This window comes from Bemisia tabaci, chromosome 2 (assembly GCF_918797505.1).
Source record: "Bemisia tabaci chromosome 2, PGI_BMITA_v3".
Taxonomy (NCBI): Eukaryota; Metazoa; Arthropoda; class Insecta; order Hemiptera; family Aleyrodidae; genus Bemisia; species Bemisia tabaci.
This window is the reverse complement of record NC_092794.1, coordinates 829,381-850,225: the sequence shown is the minus strand read 5'-3', so window position 1 is coordinate 850,225 and position 20,845 is coordinate 829,381. Positions and strand designations below refer to the sequence as shown.

The following is a 20,845-nucleotide window of genomic DNA, read 5'->3' as shown; positions in this document are numbered from 1 at the left end:
AAACCGGGCCTCAATATCTTGTTTCGTTCGAAAGATATCGAGGGTCCCAGGTTTTGACTTCCACTCCCCCTAGCGCCCCCCCCCCCCAAAAAATTTTTTGGGGGTCTGAAAATTTGGGGAAAGAAGCGCTCCAGTGTTAGTAACTGATAGACGAAGTTTGAATAAGTTTTAGTGGGGGGGGGGGCGGAAAATGGCGTTTTTGCATACGGCTCTTTACACCTTGCTAGCTACCATCCCACTAATATAGCGTCTCATTTGAAACGCGCTTAAGCTAAGGAGTCAGAAATTAATTGCAGAACATTTGGGAATACGAAAAGGGTTGTTAACTTTTTCTTTTAATTTTGATGCTTTTGACTTTCTTGAGCAACCCAATAATTGTTTTAGAAATGAAAATTTTTGAACGATTGGTCTTTTGAAGAAACATTCTAAAAAAAGGGGTCTTCCCTGGTGTTCGTTTCTCTATTTATCTCTCCCTTCCCAGGATTTTTCAAACACCTATTTTTAAAGTGAGCTTCAAATGGTTTATTTTTTCAAGAACTTCGATTGCTTTTGGCCCCCCACCACCGGGGGGTCTGGGGGGTATTCAACACCCCCCAGGTCAGAGGGGGGTCCGGGGGGCCTCCCCCGAAAATTTTTGAAATTTTAACTCTATTTGAGCGCATCTCGAGGCACTTGTGGCGCTAATTTTCCTTCAATTTCTGCCTGAAAATCACCCAGTTTTATGCAATTTCAGGTGAAAATACTTTGAAATTGTTGCATTCAACAGGTTATATTCAATTTATAGGCATCGTCTCATGGGCCACGGCGACAGAAACTTACCGTGGAAGAAGGTGTTTTTGCACCATCCAGAATTTCTGGGGGGGGGGGGGGGGGGCAGATGATACTATTTTCAATTCTGGGGGGCCAGGCCCCCCCCCCCCCCTTCCTACGCCTCTGAAAATACACACAAAAACTGGGCATTCCAATTTGCGTTGCTTGTTGCGTTGGCGACCAAATACAGCGGCATAATTTAACTCTTGAATGCATCGCGAGATATGCCAATTCATCGCAATTTATATTGCGTTCAAAACCGAGAAAAGAAAGATTTTAAGCAACTCGTGAAAATTGTCAATTTTTCCCTGACTTTTAGCTGTTTTTGGTCAAATTCCCTGATTTTTCCAGGTTTTCCAGAACACTTTTTTTTCCCCTGACTTTTCCAGGTTTTCCCTGAATTCCCAGACCGTGGCAACCCTGCAGTTAACACTAAAGGTTTCCCGTAAATAGGTGGTTAAAAGTCTACTTATATATTATTATTTTTATGGTTTTGAGGGAAATACTTTTAAGCAGGAATACCGCGCATGAAAATGACGATATTTTAAAATGTTATAGTGAAATATATTCTGCTTAAAGAGGAGAAAAAGCTTCCATTATCAGAAATCGTCATAAATCTATTGGGAGGAAATGCCAACCGGCAAACGATTTGTCCCGAGTGAGGCAATATTTCTCTAGTGCCGCCTGAGCCACTTTGGGAGGCTGTGTGCGCTAAATTGGGATTGAAAAATTGAAAATCAATACCCGTATCATAAAACATAACTCTTTGGGAAGACATGTATGTCGTGCCACAAGCTGTCAGTTGTGGCAACTCCGCATTGCACTTTCTCACGAGCCGGACCATCTTCAGTAATAAGGCATTTCAGTCCTTTTTTCCTCTTTTGCACACGCCGCCTTCGGAGATGAGTTGACCTCGACACGTGCCCCAAAGCCCAACATCCTGGGACCCCGCCGCTCGCCCCGCTCGCGGATACGCGAAGCTTCAAAAGCCACGGCCGCCAGGCCGCTGGGGGCCAGTCTTACACTGCCTCCCCTTGGGCGACGTTTATGAGAAGGTATGATTTGGAAGGATTGTTTTTTTGATATTTATGCTATGTATCATCACTCAGTTTGTATTTCGTAGCTGTGTGCTACTTTTCTTCATTGGAGCTTATGCGTGTCATATTTTTTGCTATATAAAGTGTTCATTTTTCTGTATCTCAGTTTTCATATTTTTCACTAGTCTGAACTCCCATGGAGTCCATTTCCAGTTTCTAGTTGCTTTTCCGAGCTTTGTCGTCCTCATGTATTTCCTGCGCGAAGCGTCGGTCTTCGGATCGCTTTTGCGTGGAAATCCATGAGCATGATGCCTGCTCGAGAAAAGGAGTTCATTTTTTAGTTTCTATTTGCTTTTCTGAGTTTGGATCATCCTCGTGTATTTCCTGCGCGAAGCGTCGGTCTTCGGATCGCTTTTGCGTGGAAATCCATGAGTATGATTTCTGCTCGGGAAAAGGGGCCGTAGTTCTCTCCGGGGATGCTATTTCCTTTGCTTCCGCGATTTGCGCGCTGGGACAAGTTGGGCATATCTTTTCTAGGCTTTCCCTCTTTTGTGTTTTCCTCTCATCCTGCCTTGCCTGCGCGAAGTGCTGGTCCTCAGGATGGCTTTTGCGCGGGGGAAAGCGTTTGAGTATGAGAAGGAGCACATGTGATGGGACGAGCTAGGAAGGGATCCCTGCCTGGCCACCTCGGCTGCGCGGCTGCAGGTCGCATTGGGAAGACGCAAACCTAGAGTTTGCTATAGCCATATTTTTTGCCTCTTAGGAGTTTTCTTAGTATGATTTTTTTGCGTGCCCGGGTTTTTCCTCCCACGCATTGCTGAGCTAGCTGGAGGGTTATTTTTGATAGCCCGGAGCCCGAGGCACGACAATCTACGTCAATGAAATGACTATTTGTGAGTAACGCCCATGTCCAACCTTTTGCAGGGTTTGATCCACCATGCGGCATGCGGTGTGGCGAAATGCAGGTTTGCCCTAACACGCGCTCCCCATTTTTATTATGTTATCAACTGTAGCTTTAAAACGCATCATTCTGAATCAGACAGCAGTGGGCAAGGGTAATTTTTATCGTAGATTTCGAATTTGCGTTTACTTAAACCGGTTACGTGATGGGAATCCGAGAAAAATCGCTATTTACATGAGATGTTCCAGAAAAGTACTAAAAATATTTAGTTCCGTCTGTCAAATGAACACATTTTTGTAACTTAAACGTTCAACACTTCTTAAAATTTTTGCCACCTTCCCTCTTCCTTTCTAACTGGCTTCGTGAGGAGCTTTATTCAAATTCAAATTTGTATATTTTAGCACTATCTTTTAATACTTATGAAAAAAACAAAATTAAAAGAAATAGAAGAGACAGGATTTTAAACAATTTATCTATTTTTCCCTTCATGACTGAACAATACTTAAACGTTCAACTACTTCTTCCACGTCCATTTTTTCCTCTTCTTCCTCTTCGCTTTTCTCTATTGCATCTGATTCTGTCCCTTCTATAGTTTCACATTTCTCATTAATAAAAACTGTATATGTTCGGTGTTTTATTAGTTCACAATACCTGGAAGGTCACCGATGCTAATTTTGTTTTCATACATTGAAACTTTTGCTGTTTCGTTAGGTGAATGGATGACACGGTGAAAGAAAAAAAACCACACACAATAAAACTAGATTTCAGTCTGCATCCAGTGACAATCTTTAAACGTAATTATCCTATTTTGATCTTTGACCTTTTACTTGCACGATGGATCCTACAGAGATGAAAAATGGAGCTCTTGCATGTGTCAGGAGTTTGCAATTTAAGCATTCACACATAAGTAAAATTTCGTGAAAAACACGATGGCACCACTAGTTTCCCCTGAAATCGACTCCAAAGCTAAAAAAAGTTCCCAAAGTTGAGGCCATAATGGAGAGGATATTCCACACTACCCTGAGAATCACCTCAAGACAAACTCTCTATGCAAAGATAGGAAGCTAATACATTAACTGAGTTGCCGTGTTTTCAGTTTTGGAGTCCCCTGACAAAGTGGCAACCCTATTAGTGTATTTGCGCCCTATCCTTGTGTAGAGAGATCGTCTTTATATAGAGGTGGACCCTCAGGGTACCCAGATGAAAATTCCAACGTTGACAACAACGTAGAATTCAACGTTTCCTGTGAAACATTCCACGTGGATAGCGACGTGTGCCGGAACGTGTAATTCAACGAGGGTGTCCACGTATTAAGTATCGTCCCCGGAACGTTCCCGCGTAAACGTTGCAGCGACACCGTTAACAGGAACGTTGCATTATCCGTTGCGGTGACTACATTGCACGAACGTGTAGCGCAAAGGTTGCAGTAAAATTAGAATCCAGCTCATTCGCATAACATAGTGCAGCATTTACTTTTGGACTTTTCACAGTTCGTGCGCCTTTTTCCCTCTTAACGTGTTTACGATTCGAAAATTTCGTTAATTATCTAATTACTTGCGATAAATGATGATTACTTAAACAAAATACAACCACTCACTTCATGAGTACGACTTTCATTGAGGTATACGTACTAGAGAGGGAATACTTAAAGCGCTTTCGGTTTTGGAGTAGGACATGAGATCTACAGGTTAAAATTGTAGACATTGAATTGAGACACAGAATTAGGAACGGACTAGTGTAAACTAGATAATTAAAGAGTCTTTCATGAATATAAATAACACTTAGGAAAGCATCACTTCACGCACAACAGTAAACTGCAAAAATCATTTGGTACGTCGAGATCATGATAACAAAGGTAGACACACTCGAACAGTCACAACCTCCGCTCATTAGACTGATTCCAGGAACTTGGTTGGTACCGACATGGGCTGCGCATGCGCAGTTGACTCTTTGAGCAATCAGCGCCGTGAAAGCGAAACGTTTTCGCACCATACATTGGACCACGTGGATTTCAACGTAGAAATAGGAACGTTACGTTCCACGTTAAACGTAGATATCTACGTCCTTGAAACGTCCGATGTTATCTGGGTAGCGTAGGATATTCCCTCCATTAGGGCCGCAACTTTGAGAGCTTTTTTTCGAGCTTTGGAGTTGATTTCAGAGAAAATTAGTGGCACCATCGTGTTCCTCGCAAAATTAACACATGGCAAAAAAACAAAACAGTATTTAAATCGCAAATACCTAACACCTGCTAAAGCATTGGTCTAGGGGTGTTCAAACGAATTCTTGCCGGAACACTACCGGTATCGTCTCTTACCGAAACTGGTGGCAGTACTGACAATGGCGATGATATCGGTAACAGCCCGCCTTATCGGAGTTTTGAGAGCTCGCACTCAATGCATTGTTGCCCCGTATGTCGGTTTGTCAGATTGTCTGGCGCGGTGGCATGTAAAATAGATGAACAAATGGCAACAGCTTATTTTCGTCAGTTCCGAAAACTCAGATCGCTATCGGTAAGAGCGCTCTTATCGGAACTTTTTTTGACGGAACTGTTTCGGTAACTTACCGACAACCCCTACATTGATCGCGCAGAGTGATAAGAACCGATTCCGCGCACCAACCTCACATCAGATAGCCTTATCCTGCCGTCGGAATGGCAGATATTGGTAGCTAAAAATTGCTCAGGAGGGTGCTCAAAGGTCCTGTGGGTCTGACCAAACAAATCCCAGCGTGGCACTCCGTGGCACTTGCAACGAAAGTTAATGTAAAATTTTATTTTCAGAATTTACGAAGTGAGGACTTTCAGAAGGTATAACTCGTCTTCAAAGCCATTCAAGACTACATGTTAGCAGTGAAAAATGATCAGCAGCTTACTTAGAGTGAGGTTACGTCATTGGAAAAGGTCTCATTAAACTTTAGGCAAGGACAGAGGAGACACAAACATTCATGCGTTTTTAGAGGAAATATTAGATTGCCAAATTAGCAGACTTTGGAAGCCTCTACCGTCAACATGAAGGGTGAAAACTTAAAAACCATGATCAAATCCTTACAGTACAGTACTCGTGGAACACATTTCCGATCCTAAATATTCAGGATTCGGGAATAGCTTAGGTCCAACTTTTTACCCATATCGCCACACCGTGCAGCACTTGCAGCAGCCGCTTAAAGTTCAAAATGGTCGATCATTGGTAACCTTAGTTCTTTTGAAAATCTAACGACAAATCATTTTTTTTTGGCCAAAATACTTAGAGATACCGAATTTCAGACAAGTCCATCAGCAAAAAACCGAGTTGCCAATTTTGGCTTTTTAAATTTTAATTGACCGCCATTTTGAAACGGTTTAGATAATGACTTAGGGTTTGAGCGGCAAATATGTTCTTGTTATATGCTCCTTTGGATGAGGCATCACAAGGGGCCTTCGCGAATGAAAAAAAGTTAAGGTCTGTTACCTCCCCCCCCCCTCCCCTTTAGGATCCTCTACAAATTTTAGGGAGGCCAAACAACAGCTCCCTTTCAAGTGGAGCATTCCCCAAGTTTCAAACGTTTATCTCAATTAGGTAAAAAGTTAGAGGAGTGGAAGGACTTTCCGGACTTAGGAATTCAGCGCTGAAAAATACCCAGGAATCAAATCAGAAACTTCCTGCAATACGACATGGCCAAAAATTAGCAAGGTATGATACCTATTAAGTAAGAGAGGGGTACCCGCAACTGCTGAGAGAAATTGAGAGTTGTGATTGGTTGCATCATGGTCATTTTGCCGATTCACAGATAACCTTTCTCATTCTTTCAGGTGTCGATAGGAAGAACAATTTGCTAGCTACATCTCATGCGACCCTTCAATTTTGACAGAGTTTCCTCCAATTTTCAACAAGCCGAAGGACTCGTGTAGAGCTGTAGGAACTCTTTGACACGTAAACAAAAAAATCACGGATATGGCGCCCCCTGCGTGGAATAATTTCTTACAGCATACCGCTGAGGATTCACCTTAACGTGTCAAGGAAAGGAGGTCAAGCCACAAGTAACAACACGATTTGTGGACTTTCTTTCCCCATGATGCCTTGCTGCAGCTCTTATGTATATCTATTCTCTTGTACCAAGATAACTGTAAAAATAAGAGTACTTACCTAGGAATCAAAAATATTTATGAGGACAGAAAAAAAGAGTCTTACCTCCCAAAGACAGTGTACTTTAGATCTAAATAAGGTTGTGCGGCATAGGTAAAAAAAAATTGACTTCCGTTAGTATTTGGGCCATTATTCGCCATTGAAACCACGCCTCTTTCATTGTGCTAAAAAGTAAAAGAAAAAAATATTGACAAAATAATAAAAGAAAATGGACACAAAACTTGCCAAACCCAAAGTTGAAGATAAAACTTGTCCATGTTTTTCCTCCTTATTCTTGCAAAATAATAACAAAGCACGGAAGTAGACATAAAATCTATAAATTATGACGAAACCAACCTTCAGATTTTCCTTGAATTCATCCTCAAATTTTCGACTCCAGATAGATGTGCCACCTTTCCCTGTATTCGTAGGATCTCCAGTTTGAACGATGAAACCTTTTATATTACGATGAAATGTACATCCATTATAATAATTGCTGGCACACAGAGCGAGAAAATTCTGTAAAAGAAGTTTTGGAGATCTTTATTTAATTCTGTAAAAGAAGTTTTGGAGATTTCTAATTAAGTCCAAACCCTTTGATTGAATTTAAAACCCCCATTCAAAACTTTATGGGCGTTTTGTAGTGGTACTGGGGCATCAATTTCGGCCAGTTTGATAGCTTGAATCGTTCATCAACATATTCAAAATGGCCGGCATGGCGGAATTTGGGAGATCTCAGGTACCTACACCTTCTAAAAACCTGCAGAGTACGGAAAAATGCGTCATATGAAAGCATGTTATGATGTAGGGGGGTATTGTTTAACGTACTGTTCATTTTTCCTGTTTTCAAGGACGTGCGTCTTCGGAAAGTAAAGTTATGAGCGTTCCCGAATTTTAAAATTGCAATAAATTTTTTGATCAAAAATGTTTGGAAAAATGGAAAACGACATGTGAAAGAGCGCGAAAAATCACGCGGAGAAGGCACTGCACAACACTTTCTAGAAATGCGTCATTTCGACGCTACAGAGCTTTGAAAACGGTTCGGCTTTTAGAAGCTCCTTGCTCGGTAGGAAATTGTTACTGCAAGGACTGCAGCATGGCGTATAGCAAAGAAAGCGCATAGTTCACTTACGAAGTGTCTTCGGGCATATGTGTCCAAGAAAAGAAAGTGTCATATTTTGTCCAACAATGTTCGACCGAAAGTTGCCGGATTTGGCAAAAATGGCCTCAGATTATGGCGTGTAACTTGCCAAGAATTGATCCAGCGACAAAATTGGTTATTTTCAAAGTTAAAGCTCCTTAAATTATCTGTACAGTGGATTCAATGCTGCTTGCTTATGGCAAAACTGTTTGCTCATCGCATACAAACAATGGAAACAATTAGAGCTACGGGGTATTAGGCCTTTCTTGCAAAAGCCTCCTTCAAAGTCAAGACATACTGGAGCTAAAGGTATCTACAGCAGAAAAAAATGCGCCAGTTCACTTAAGCGTGCACAAGAAAGAATGTCAAAATATGATAGAAGAATTGAAAAATCAGTCATACCTCACATGTTCGTGGACATGATTCACAATTTAGTTCTAATTTGATGTCGCCCAAATCAGTATGCAACGTCACTGCCTATGTAAAAAAAGAGGGGGGAAATCACTCAATTAGACATATATGTGAAGCATACATACTAAATTCAAATTATTTTTACTTTTTCGCCCTGTATCAATGCTTTGGTCATGGTGCAGAGGCACAAACAGTCACTGAAAGTAAAAACGTTGGTCACTAGGAGGCTTGAGAATTTATTTAATACAAGTTACCACCGATCTAACAGAAGATCGTTCCGTAATTGTGAATTGACAGTGAGACTACAGAAGGATCACGTACAAAGGCACAAATAGCCACTGGTAGTAAAAACGTTGGTCACTAGGAGGCTTGTGAATTTACTCATTACAAGTTACCACCGATCTAACAGAAGATCATTCCGTAATGAGCCTGTTGCAAACTTTTGCTAGAGCAAAAATAAGAGTTGTTTCTTATAGATAATGCCTCAAAAATCACGATGAGCGCATCGGCAAAGTCTGAAATGCACTCATAACTTCACAATCTGCGTAAAAAATTTGCGTTTTTTTAAGCTTCCCGCTTCAAAAACGATACTACGACACAGGTGAACATTTTGTTGGAGGAGTCGCTCCATCGTCGACGATATTCATCATGGCCGACACTTGCGCGCAGTTCCGCGCGTAATTCGAGGAGAGTTCAAGGTCAATCAATTCGGGCGTGGAAAACATGAACGTTAAAACACGCCGACTGTTATCTGGTCTAATCCAGTTCAGGTATTATCTCGTCCCATCACACGTGTTTTGGCGGATTGGCGTCGGCCATGATGAGTATTGCCGACGATTTTTTTTTTTTTTTTTTTTTTTTATTTGCACAATAGAAATTTCGTACAATAAACACTTTTAGAGTTCATATAAGTCTTTTAAAAGCTTGTCTTAATTGTCTAAATAATATTAAACTAATTCTAGATACATTTTATAAAAAGTACTACCTTTATAATATTAAGGAGAAAGGATAAAGACAGATTTACTTCAAAGTAAAAAGGCCTTATTAATTTATCTGTGTAGAATTGGGCGACCGGACTCGGTCAAAGCCCGAAAAACCTCCGATCACGTCCTAAGAGCGTAGAGAGGCACGATGATTAATATTATGAGAATTTTGAGAACCCCTGGATTCCAAGCTCATGGGGCTTGCGGCGTTTTAATCGGCGGAGGCATCGGTCCCATTCCAAGAGCGCGAGCGCTTCAGGGTTGGGGTGCCGATGCAACCTGCTCTCATATGCGGTGTACATCTTGGTGATGTAGTCCTCCACAGAATCAATGTCGAGGTCTGCCCGAATATCGACATTCCTCTCGTACTAACGAGCTTTAGCTATGCTTCTCAGAATTTTCATTTGAATTACTTCAATCTTATCTAAAGTTTTGGCTGCACAACCCCACAATTGGCAGCCATAGCTCCAAACAGGCCTCAACATTGACTTGTAGAGGAGTAACTTGATATTTAAAGGTAACCGTGACTTTCGTCCGACGAGCCACTGCATATTAGAGAACTTTAAACGTAGCTGGGCTACTTTCTTTTTAATATGGGTGCCCCACCTGAGCCTGGAATCCAGGTGAAGTCCGAGATATTTGGCAGCTGTGTCGTGTGGAATTATATCGTTCCCTAGGGAAAGTGGAATGTGTTTATAAGGGCGATTTGTAAAAATTACTTCTACCGATTTTGTGGCATTTATCTTTGTTTTATCTCTCAAAGTCCACTTGCTGAATTTCCGACGATGGAACGACCCCTCTTACAAAATGTTCACCTGTGCCGTAGTATCGCTTTTGAAGCGGGAAGCTCAAAAAACCGCAAATTTCTTACGCAGACTGTGAAGTTATGAGTGCATTTCAGACTTTGCCGATGCGCTCATCGTGATTTTTGAGGCATTATCTATAAGAAACAACTCTTATTTTTGCTCTAGCAAAAGTTTGCAACAGGCCCATTGTGTATTGACAATGAGGCTACAGATGGATCACGACTGTGGTGTTCCGAAATCTCTATTCCTTCCACTTCCACTTTTAAAGGAACGCCATTGAACATTTTTGAAGAAAAACAGGATGAAAAGGGGGTTATTCAAAATCGGCGATTTTGCAGCCGCCCCCCCCCCCCTTCTCATGGATTTTGTCCGAAGTTGGAAATGTCGTTCCCTATCACATGACACGTCTTTTTCAGGCAGTGGCAAGTTCAAAAACAATTTTCCCCGCCCGCTACAGCGTTTCCAAGTGGGAGGCTGACAATTCCGTAGATGGCATTAAAATTGAGCTTTGAAGTCCCGATTTGGACGGAATTTTTTAAAAAAATGTGTACTTTAAAGATGCGTTTATGTTTTTTATGTTGTTGCCAATTCTTCGATTTTTGAGTTCGTCAATTTTTAAAAATCCGCAAATATCTCAAAAGGGCTATTTTTAAAAATCCGCAAATATCTCAAAAGGGCTAACTGTTTGGATTCGAATAAGCAGTTATGTCATCAATAGTGTAACTATAATCTATAATCTATAATAACTATAAATCGTGTCGACTGCATATCATACATTGGCGGAGATATGGGAGGAAGAGAATGAAATGAAGAGGTGAATCACATAAGACAAGTCATATAATATGCTCAATTGAACTGAGAAACGAATAATAAATGGATCGTGGATGCAGACATGATACAGTTTTTGAAAAGAAGAGAAAGAAAAATGAAATTGAAGATAGTTGTGCTTGACAAAGAGGTGCAATAGCACTACTCACTGAAATTATTGAACTGCCGCAGCGACCCGCAATTCCCCGGCCGCTACGCTTCCCATGCCAGAGTTTAAAAATAAAAAGTTAAAAACCGGCGCTCCGCTTCGCTCCGCGCCGGTTTTTGGGGGGGCTCCGCCCCCCAAGCCCCCCTAGGACACGCGCTTCGCGCGCGTTTTTTAGTTTGAGTGTCCGGCCTCAGTTGTTGTGTCTGTTAAGTGACCCGCGCGTCCACCGCGGGAAGAGTGTATTTTCCGAAGGGAGGGGCGGGGCCAAGCTTGAATGACGATGAATAAATCTCCATAACCCACTGTGCGACCACATTGCCGTCTTATCCACCAATTTTCAGTTCATGACCCACTGTGCGACAACAATGCTGTCTTGTCCACCAATTTTCAGTTCGTGACCCATTGTACGACAACATTGCCGTCTTATCCACCAATTTTTAGTTCGTGACCCACTGTGCGACAACATTGCCGTCTTGTCCACCAATTTTGAGTTCGTGACCCACTGTGCGACAACATTGCCGTCTTGTCCACCAATTTTGAGTTCGTGACCCACTGTGCGACAACATTGCCGTCTTGTCCACCAACTTTCAGTTCGTGACCCACTGTGCGATCACATTGCCGTCTTGTCCACCAATTTTCAGTTCGTGACCCACTGTGCGGCTTCCCTCCTCTTTTGCCGCACACCCCCCGCCTAAAACTTTCGAAGCTCGCCATTTTTAAACGGCTCGACCGATTTCGCTCAAATTCAATACCAGCCTAGAACTAAGTAAGATCTTCCTTCTGTAAAAATTTCGGGGGGAAAGCTTTTAATTTGCGCGAGTTATTGCGCCCACAAAATTAAACCTCCCCCCACTTCTCGCCCCCACCATTCGAAATGTAATACTTCGATCTCTGTTTTTTTTTTCGCAGAATGGTAGTCCTGTTCCTCTACTTTACATCGCAAAAAGTTTCACCCGGAAATTTTTTAAAATGAGGGAGATAAAACCCAGCAAAAATCGGAAAAACCACGATGAGTCGGAAATACATACATAAATAAACACACACACACACACACACACACACACACACACACACACACACACATATATATAATAACATGAATTCAAACGGCATGCATATTCGTAATCTACGACCCATGATCGATGCTTATTACATGGTCTTTGGTCCAGGTCTGACATCAGGGGGGAACGCAATAGTGTATTTCCTTCGGAAAATACACTAAAAAGAAAAAGATGCGCGGCTGCCGAATTCAGGTTTCCCGGCGGACTGAGCTCAAAACCATTCCGCCGGTGAGCGAGATCTTAATCTTGCGACACCGCGCGCTCGAGCCGTGCGCTGTCATATGAGTATAGCATAACCATGGCAAGAGCGATCCGGCCTTCCGTCTCCAAAATCCGCGTGACCTACTAGGAAACTGGGTCGGCACCGGTACCCTCGGGGGGCTCCCGCGGCTCCCCCGTTGCGGACCCCCGGGGGGCGTTTGCACCGCCCAATGCGGGACGAAGGGGAGAACCTCCGGTCCAAACGCGGCTCCGATCGGCCCGGCAGGAAGGGAGCCAGGCCGATTTCTCCGAAAACCGTCGGAGGGCACCAGCGCACCCCCGGATGGAGGGATCGCTAAATCCAACCTGACCGAACGTCGCCGACCCGCAGACGGGACCGGGAGCCCGAGGGACGAACGGGAAGGTAAAAAGTTAGACGCTCCGTGTGGGGGTCGTAAATAACGGCCTTTCGGGGCGCAGCGCCCCTCCGGAGAAGTTGGATTAGCTAATTCTCGGAACTTAAGCTCCGGCCGCCCGGGGGCACCCGCGTGCTGAATCCCAAGCCGAAAGGACAAACGGGGCGGGAACGGCGGCGGTTTTCCCGAAAAAACCCTTAGGGGCTGCAGCAACCCCCCGGAGGGTCGGACCGGAAAACCCGGCGGGGAGACCGGAGACCCGGCCGCAAGGGTCCCGCCGGTGGATTTTCAGGGGCCTGGGACACGGGGGGGGGGGGGGGGGGCGTGGGACGGGGCCTAGAACCTCGAGGTCACGGCGGACCGTCTACATCCCGAGCCGGAATGACGAACGTGGCGCTAGCGGTGGCGCACTATGGTCCGAATAGCCGGTTTAAGCGGCATTAAATCAGATACGTATGTTTAAACCTCGCAACATGAGTTTTCAGGGGTTTTTAGGGTCGCTGAGTGCAAAAATGCTAATATTCTTCAGGAGAAATCCATTTTTAACATTTTTATACTTTATATAACTGTGGTAATAATTTGTTCAGAAACCTTAAATTGAGGCTGCTAATCCAAGTTGAAGCGGTGGAGCAGTTGGCATCGCATCTCACTTATCTTCTTGATGTCCCGGGTTCGATTCTCGGTAGAATTTTTTTTTTTTTATAAGTTTAAAAATTAATTTTACATTGGATGGACTATAAGAAGCTAAAAGTAGAGCCTCGTCAAACACTACTATCAAGGGAACTTGAAAAAGACAGCTCAGGATAATACTTCTACGTTTCATGGCTCCAGAGGCCTACTTTCAAGTCCCACCGATCAGCCGTTTGAACTTGTTTTCGTTCTGCCAAGCGAAACTTAAGCTTAAATATATCCATTTTGATAGATTATTTGTTTGAAACATGGGTAAACGTAAAAAAAAAACGTTTACGGGACCTCAAAGTGGCTTCCTAAGACAATTTCATTGCTCGGGAGCCTTACTTTCAAGTCCCACCGATCAACCGTTTAGACTTGTTTTCGTCTGCCAAGCTAAACTTATGCTAACATATATCTACACTGATAGATTATATGTTTGAAACACTTAAAACGTCAAAAAAAAAAACTTTTACGGGGCCTCAAAGTAGCCTCCCGAGGCGATTCTTTGCTGTTCTTGAGCACAAAGTTTCAATTGGTCCCGATCAACCCCATCAACTCGTATTATTCTGCCTGGGCAGATTTAGGCTCTAATGCATTCGATTTGCTAGAATATGACAATGGAACATGATAAAAGTCATCGTCAATGGCATATGATAGCTAATTGTAGTAAGTGATAAGAAACGCGAAAACGTCATTTTTCATGAGAAATAACTTGAGGCTATGGTGGACTATGGTTCTGCCACTCAGACTAAAAGGTAGTATAGAGTCATGACAATAACTTCCGAGTAAAATTACGAGGTGCTCAGAGGTGCAAAAGATATTTTTTGGGTCCTACTTTTGCGATTTTATTGAAAAAAGTGACTATGTCTAAGGGTTAATCTAGAACATTAGATATGATGAAAAAGAACAGTTTCAGCATGAAACATCTTAAACTTATCTTGTATTTTGTGAATCAAGTGCCCAAACACTTTCAGGTACGGTGAAACGACGAAAACAAGCCCTTAAACACAGCACTGCCGCTCGGTAACTGGAATCGCACTCATAAAGTGCTCCGCGCGCCGCACTTCCCAGGCTTGTCACATCTTTATTAGTGCTTTAATCGAAGTGAAATTTTACAGGAGTCTTCTCTACAGTATGTACTATCGATCTACCTCTTAAAATCTAACTTTTTCCAAACTTCACTTTTTCGATTTATTGCCGCTTAAACCGGCTATTCGGACCATAGTGTGGCGGTTTTCCCGAAAAAAACCCTTAGGGGCTGCAAAATTTTTCTGTATAGTGTTACATTTAAAATACACAGGATTTTAAAATAACATAAGTTTATAAAACGTGGGAACGTGCTGAATGATATTGAGATGTTTGTTGAAGAGTTAAGAATGATTTACACGCATTGAGAGAACATCCATGGTTTGAGCGTTGGACTGCCGGAGTGTGTTCTGAATTAATAAGTAGGTAAGTTTCTTCTGTAAATCAATTGTTTAGTGACTTAGGATCATGTTAAAAGCTGTAACGGTGCACATTGTTACTTATTAATTCAGAAGATACTCCGGCAGTCCAACGCTCAAACCATGGATGTTCTCTCAATGCGTGTAAATCATTCTTAACTCTTCAACAAACACCTCAATATCATTCAAAACGTTCCAACGTTTTATAAACTTATGTTGTTTTAAAATCCTGTGTGTTTTAAATGTAACACTGTACAGAAAAATTTATCGATAAAGTCTGGTAACCGAAGAAGGATCCTACGTCTACTTTCCTTGCCTCCAGCTAAAACATACAGGTCTCCTCATCTCATCAGTATTGTCAAAGGTAAGTTTTTTTCATCATCAATGATTGATACTATCATTTTGGTGTCTTCAGTGAAGTATTAAAGGGTGAAATATTAAGAAATAACAACTGACTGGGTTTTTTAACAACTGACCAGGTTTGAGCATTGGACTGCCGGAGTGTGTTCTGAACTCATAAGTAACAAAGTATACCTTTACAGCTTTTAACATGATCCGAAGGCACTTAACAATTGATTTACAAAATAAATTTACCTTCAAATAGTGACAAAAAAGTAAAAACTCATGAAAATGGCTAAATATTGAGCTGATGTCAATTTCTGTTATCACTAAGCAGATGTAAACAATCGCCCATTGAGTACAGTCTTCCTTAAAAATAGGGTTTATCCCGTCGGTTCTTATTTATCTAATGAAGGTTTTGATCATTTAAACTTACGAGGAATCCATTTCTGATTTCCATTTTGATCAAAAAATTATCGATTGACTCGATATTTGCATTTGAAAAGCGGCTGCCATTTCCTTACAGGAAAAGACATTGTAAGTGATGAAGAAACCAGGTCTGTCGAACCATTTCACGTCACAAGTATGCCTGACCCGAACGACCGTTTTGAAAATCTAAATTCTGAGGCGTTTTTAAGTTGATTTTTTGGGGGTTTCCGGTGATCATAAAACTCCGGGAAAATTCCTGTGACATCAGGAGCCTTAGTTCTTTCGATTGAAGCAATAAAAAAAATTGGTGCAACAGGCCCATTATGTCATTTTTGACATAGTCGTCCCAATGGATCCCAGTAAACCCTCGAAGGATGTCACTTTGAATGGACTGAATCCTATGGATATTTGTCCTTAAGGCGCACCCCCACAACTGGCATCCATAGGTCCAGACCGGCTTCAGTATCATGTTAGGAGCCCTATCATGTTCATGCCTTAGTTCTTTCGATTTAAGCAATAAAAAAAATTGGTGCAACAGGCCCATTAATTAAGGTACCACTTCTTCTAGTTATTCATCATTCATACTTTGTCTTTCTTCGGCATCTATTTTTTCAATTTAAAACAAAAATTGTACCTCGTTGAACTTAATAAGTACTTACTTAGACAAAGTCATGACGCAAAGGAGAAAAACTTAAAATTATTTAACACTGGTGGGTAAATTATTTACTCACTAAATAATTTAATAATTCATTATTACTTATTTAAATAAATAAAAATTCAGAGGAACAAAAAAACAAAGAAAAAATTCTTAGGTAAAGTGTCTAAAGACATGTTTGGGCAAAAAGTAAGAATGCACATCAATGCACTAGAGTACCTATTGGAACACTAGAATAAAAATAAACTAAAGGTTTATTAAATACAGTTAAGCACCTCAAGTACCAAAAAAAGAGAATGAAAAACACAGAAAAAATTCAACTAGAGAAGTTGTGTCAGTAAACCTAAAAAATGAAAAATTAGGAAAAGGATGCCTCATTATGACATATTGACGAGGCTCAAATTGTAAGGCATACTTAAGTACTTAAGCAGGTAAGGGAAAACATGTTAGTAGATTGATAAAAATGCAGGGAGATACACCAGAAAGTTAAAAAGGAGACTCTTCTCACCAACAGCACCCTGTCCCCCCTCAAGGAGTAGTAACTGATTTGAAGAAGACACCTACAAGTTCGACTTCGTAAGCCCCAAAATCTGACGATTTTGAGAGCATGCATAACCATATATTTTTATTTAAATATAGTTCTTGTAGTACAGATGGTATCTTAGAGAAAATGACTGATGTGGAATTTTACAAGATCCTTCTCAAATGTTAAACTCTGATGAAGCGTTAGCTACTCCTTGTTGAAGCCTTATTCATATGTAGATTCATACAGCATGACTGAAACTGAAGTCTGCTGCCTCCTCGTTACTGCTCCAAACAGTGGCTGGATGATTGCAAAGGGATTCCATGAGTTTATGGCCAATACATTGAATGACTGGGTGTAGAAAAAAGGAATGGAAGCACCAGTTTTGTTTCTTATTTTCTATAGCAACACTGCAAACGCTCCTTCTGCCAGTCCATGACCTTATTGATGTAGTAGACTGCCATCTGATACATCAAGAAGATTATAGACTTGAATATGAAGGAAAGATGCCCAATCTATTGAAGAATTCGGTCCAATTTCAATATGCACAGCTGGAATCGCCTTTGCTTGGGCCGATAGTGGGCACTGTGTTGGCAAAAAACAAATATTCACTCACGGATGAAATTGAATTTCACCTTTTTCTCCATTATTCCCCAGGAGCCACATAAACTTACTTAAGGAATCTGGAAACCATTTCAGAAGTACCTCCTTAGTAAAAGCAGAGAAAATCTACTTACCACCATGCAAAATAGGTTCCGCCTCAAAGAGCTTGCGGTGAACAGAAAAAAAAATCACTTTCTCACCAAGATTCTTAAGAGTTATACATACCCCTGAGCATAATGTTGCTTTATAACCTTATCAGACAGAGGAAATGCAAATTATGTCGTTTATGTAGTCGGAAAATTTGCAGAATAGCTTGTTTTTCCATGAAAACTAACAATTTCACTTTTTTTGTTGTAAATTTTTCTCTTTCTATTGAACCTTAAAAATATTATTTTTTTGGTTCTGTCAGGCTATATAAACCATTGTTTAGTTATTTTCTTGTTGTTTATTTTATTTGGTTTAGTAACATATGCCACACAAGCTCACTTTTGGCATATGGAGCTGTCTTAGTGTACTTATATAAATTTAAATTTTTGAAATAAATAAATCTTGAAATCTTAAAATTCCATCATGGTACACATCCCCAGAAGGGATATTTTATTCTGACGATCCACTTCCTACTTAGCATTCCTGGTCATTGGTTTGAGGTTAAATGGTCGTAACTGCGGAGAACACTCGGGATCATACATGGGGGAATTAAGAAGTTGTCTATTTTAATTGAGAAAGTAAATTTATTCCGTGCATGGAATTTTCAGTCGAATATTTTGACAAGTTTTATTGAAAGAAACAAATTTGCTCAGTAGAATCACACTTTAAATGAAGGAAAAAATTCTTAAATGTATGTCAATACATGGAATAAGGACAGGTAAGGGTGAATATGGATGCAACCCGCCAAACGTAGCCCAGCGGCTTCCCTTTGTTTCTCGCAGTTATTTCTAACACACTCACACAATTTCTCCAATGGGCAGGAATGCTAAGAAGGAATTGGACAATCCCAGAAGAACTCTGCTTCGTACTGCTATTGGTAGTGACTAATTCAATATTATTCCCACCTACATAAGTGATCTTTATCCCTGGAAGAAACCCCATAAGGCATTCTATGGAGACAAGGCCTTAGAATGAATTACGGCGTAAAACCCTCTAGTCAGGAACCAAGTTTATTAAGTGCTGGACCGTCCCTCTTCAATGCCATTGCTGAAGCATGGACTTCAAGCAAGTCTTCGACAGATTAGAGATTGACGGATCATGAGTGAAAAGACATGGAAAGTTGAACTTAGAATTGAAAGACAACAAAAGCTCATTACCATTCTGAGGAGAGTTACTTCTTTGTTATGATGATCTGGTAAAGATGGGACCTTGATTGCGATCGCAGTGAAAAATCACTGTGATTCGAAAATCACCGTGCAATAATACTACTGTTACTGTGACTTTCAAATGACGCCTCCTGATAATTGAATTCTCACGAATGTAAACAAAAACAAACAAGATGTTAGAGAAGGCAGAGAGTGTGTGTACTCTAGAGTACCTATATAGCAAGAGCGAGAGTATGGACAGATCGCTTCATGGAGGGCTTAGGGCCCAAAAGTGCAGCCCAACGCACAAAATAATTTCACTGCCAGTCTGCAGATTCCAATTTCAACTAAGATGGCTAAGAATACGAGTTTTTAGAGCCAAAATAAGTGGGAACCTCACAACCTTTCCCTTTTCTTTATTAATTTCAAAGGGGGCTCGGTTTTCCCGCAATACCATCAACCAATTAGAAGGGCGGCTTCATTTACTAACTGTGACGTAGAAAAGCACATTTCTCCGTTTCACCCTCCGTATTTTCTCAATTCAGTTATGCTAGTCATAGTACCATCACCAGAGAGTATAGAAGGTTACCTTCTATTCTCTCTGGAGTACACTCTAGTTTATTCTATGTCGGCGCAATGCCCTTTCTTAACCTTCATAAACGGTTCCACACTGACTAATGTTGACATTAATTCGTTATCAGTACATGAAGCAGTGAATGTGAAAAGTGTAACTTCCTCGTTCAGCGCAGAGTTTCTTGGCTATCCCAGTTTTATAATATCCATTGTAGCAGGCAGCTTCGCAATAAATAGCATATTAACGATAGGTTACTCTAAGTACTTCGTTCGGTGAAGCTTCATTTTTGATCCACTCTCCCACAGCATTCCTTGCAAGTCTTACTAGCTTCAACTGCAATGGCTTTAAACAAACTTAGTCTTGATAAATTAAATTTGACAGGAAAGAGAATTCTAATGAGGTAATTTCATCTTACTATTGTTGTAATATATATGTCAACTTATGTTGCGTACTTCGAACCTCCAACCCCCTCTCTTGAGCAAATTATTTCTGCGAGATGATCATGAAACTGTGCTCAAAATCAAGTATGTGATAAAGATGAGCAAACTCTCTACACTTGGGATTAACCTAGTCTGTGCTGTTCTGAATACCAACTTATGTGACGAATTATTTAGAGAGATACAAATAGCAGCCAGTAAACATTCAGGGCATTTACAAGAGGGTGATGTATGAAAATGTCCAATTGATTATGTCCAACAACAGAAATGCTAAAAGTCAGAAAATGTCCAAAGAGCGGAAAGGTTCAAAGTCTTGATTGTCGAAAGAGGCATCTTGTCTAGTGATGTCCACGCAATGGCCATTATTGGATCGCCAGATCTCTCTAAACCCTCCATTCACTTACAGGGATTAAAAAAATTAGCAGAGTTGCTGCAAATCTAGTCTTTGAGCCCCCAAAGTGAATGACTACCCTGCTAATATAGCTGTTCATTCGCTCTCCATGGGTGCATAGAGAGATTGACCAGATACAGAGGTGGACTCTCAATGTAGCGTGGGATGTCCCCTCCATACAGCCTGAACTTGGAGAACTTGATTTGGGCTCAGGAGTTGATCCCTGAGAATACCAGTGCACCATCAAGTTGCCCATGAAACCTTACTGAAAGATAAGCACCGAAATTGCACATCCTTGACATATGCACAAACTTTATTCAAAAGGTGAACACTTTTCATCCAATTGCATTTCAAACGCTTTTGTTGGATGAAAAGTTGGATTTTACGTATGATATAGGCTTTGAGAACGTGATAAGATGAAAGGTTGAAACAAAACTTGAACCTCTCGTTTCTTTTAACTTTCTGCTCAAATTTGGTGGAAAGTTAGAATGGAATCTTATGACTGTTTATTGTAACTATACTTATCGTTACAAACCAGGGGCAAATGAAAATATCTGAATTCTGAAGTTATGATGATATCATACTAGAACGGTATCTAAATCATAGGAGGAGGGGCATTCAAGGCTTTTTCCGCCCCAC

The 20,845-nt window shown here is 41.1% G+C and overlaps 2 protein-coding genes across 3 annotated transcripts in view; one reads left to right on the top strand and one right to left on the bottom strand.

Annotated features, from left to right (window-relative positions):
* LOC109032009 (peptidyl-prolyl cis-trans isomerase-like 3) overlaps positions 1-19,021 on the bottom strand; it is a 30,053-nt gene extending 11,032 nt beyond the window's left edge. Inside the window, exons 1-4 of one of the 2 annotated variants that reach the window (XM_019043888.2) lie at positions 18,817-19,021; positions 8,395-8,469; positions 7,209-7,370; positions 6,918-7,036 (exon numbers count right to left, since the gene is read on the bottom strand). In XM_019043888.2, the coding sequence (XP_018899433.1) occupies positions 6,918-7,036; positions 7,209-7,370; positions 8,395-8,469; positions 18,817-18,819 (359 nt within the window). In that variant the 5' untranslated portion in view covers positions 18,820-19,021. The remainder of the gene's footprint in view (positions 1-6,917; positions 7,037-7,208; positions 7,371-8,394; positions 8,470-18,816) is intronic. The other variant, XM_019043887.2, reaches the window with a different exon arrangement.
* Positions 19,022-19,443: 422 nt separating this feature from the next.
* Positions 19,444-20,845, top strand: part of Pgk (phosphoglycerate kinase) — an 84,924-nt gene continuing 83,522 nt past the window's right edge. Inside the window, exon 1 of the mRNA XM_072296499.1 lies at positions 19,444-19,778. Coding sequence (XP_072152600.1) covers positions 19,717-19,778 — 62 coding nt within the window. The 5' untranslated portion in view covers positions 19,444-19,716. The remainder of the gene's footprint in view (positions 19,779-20,845) is intronic.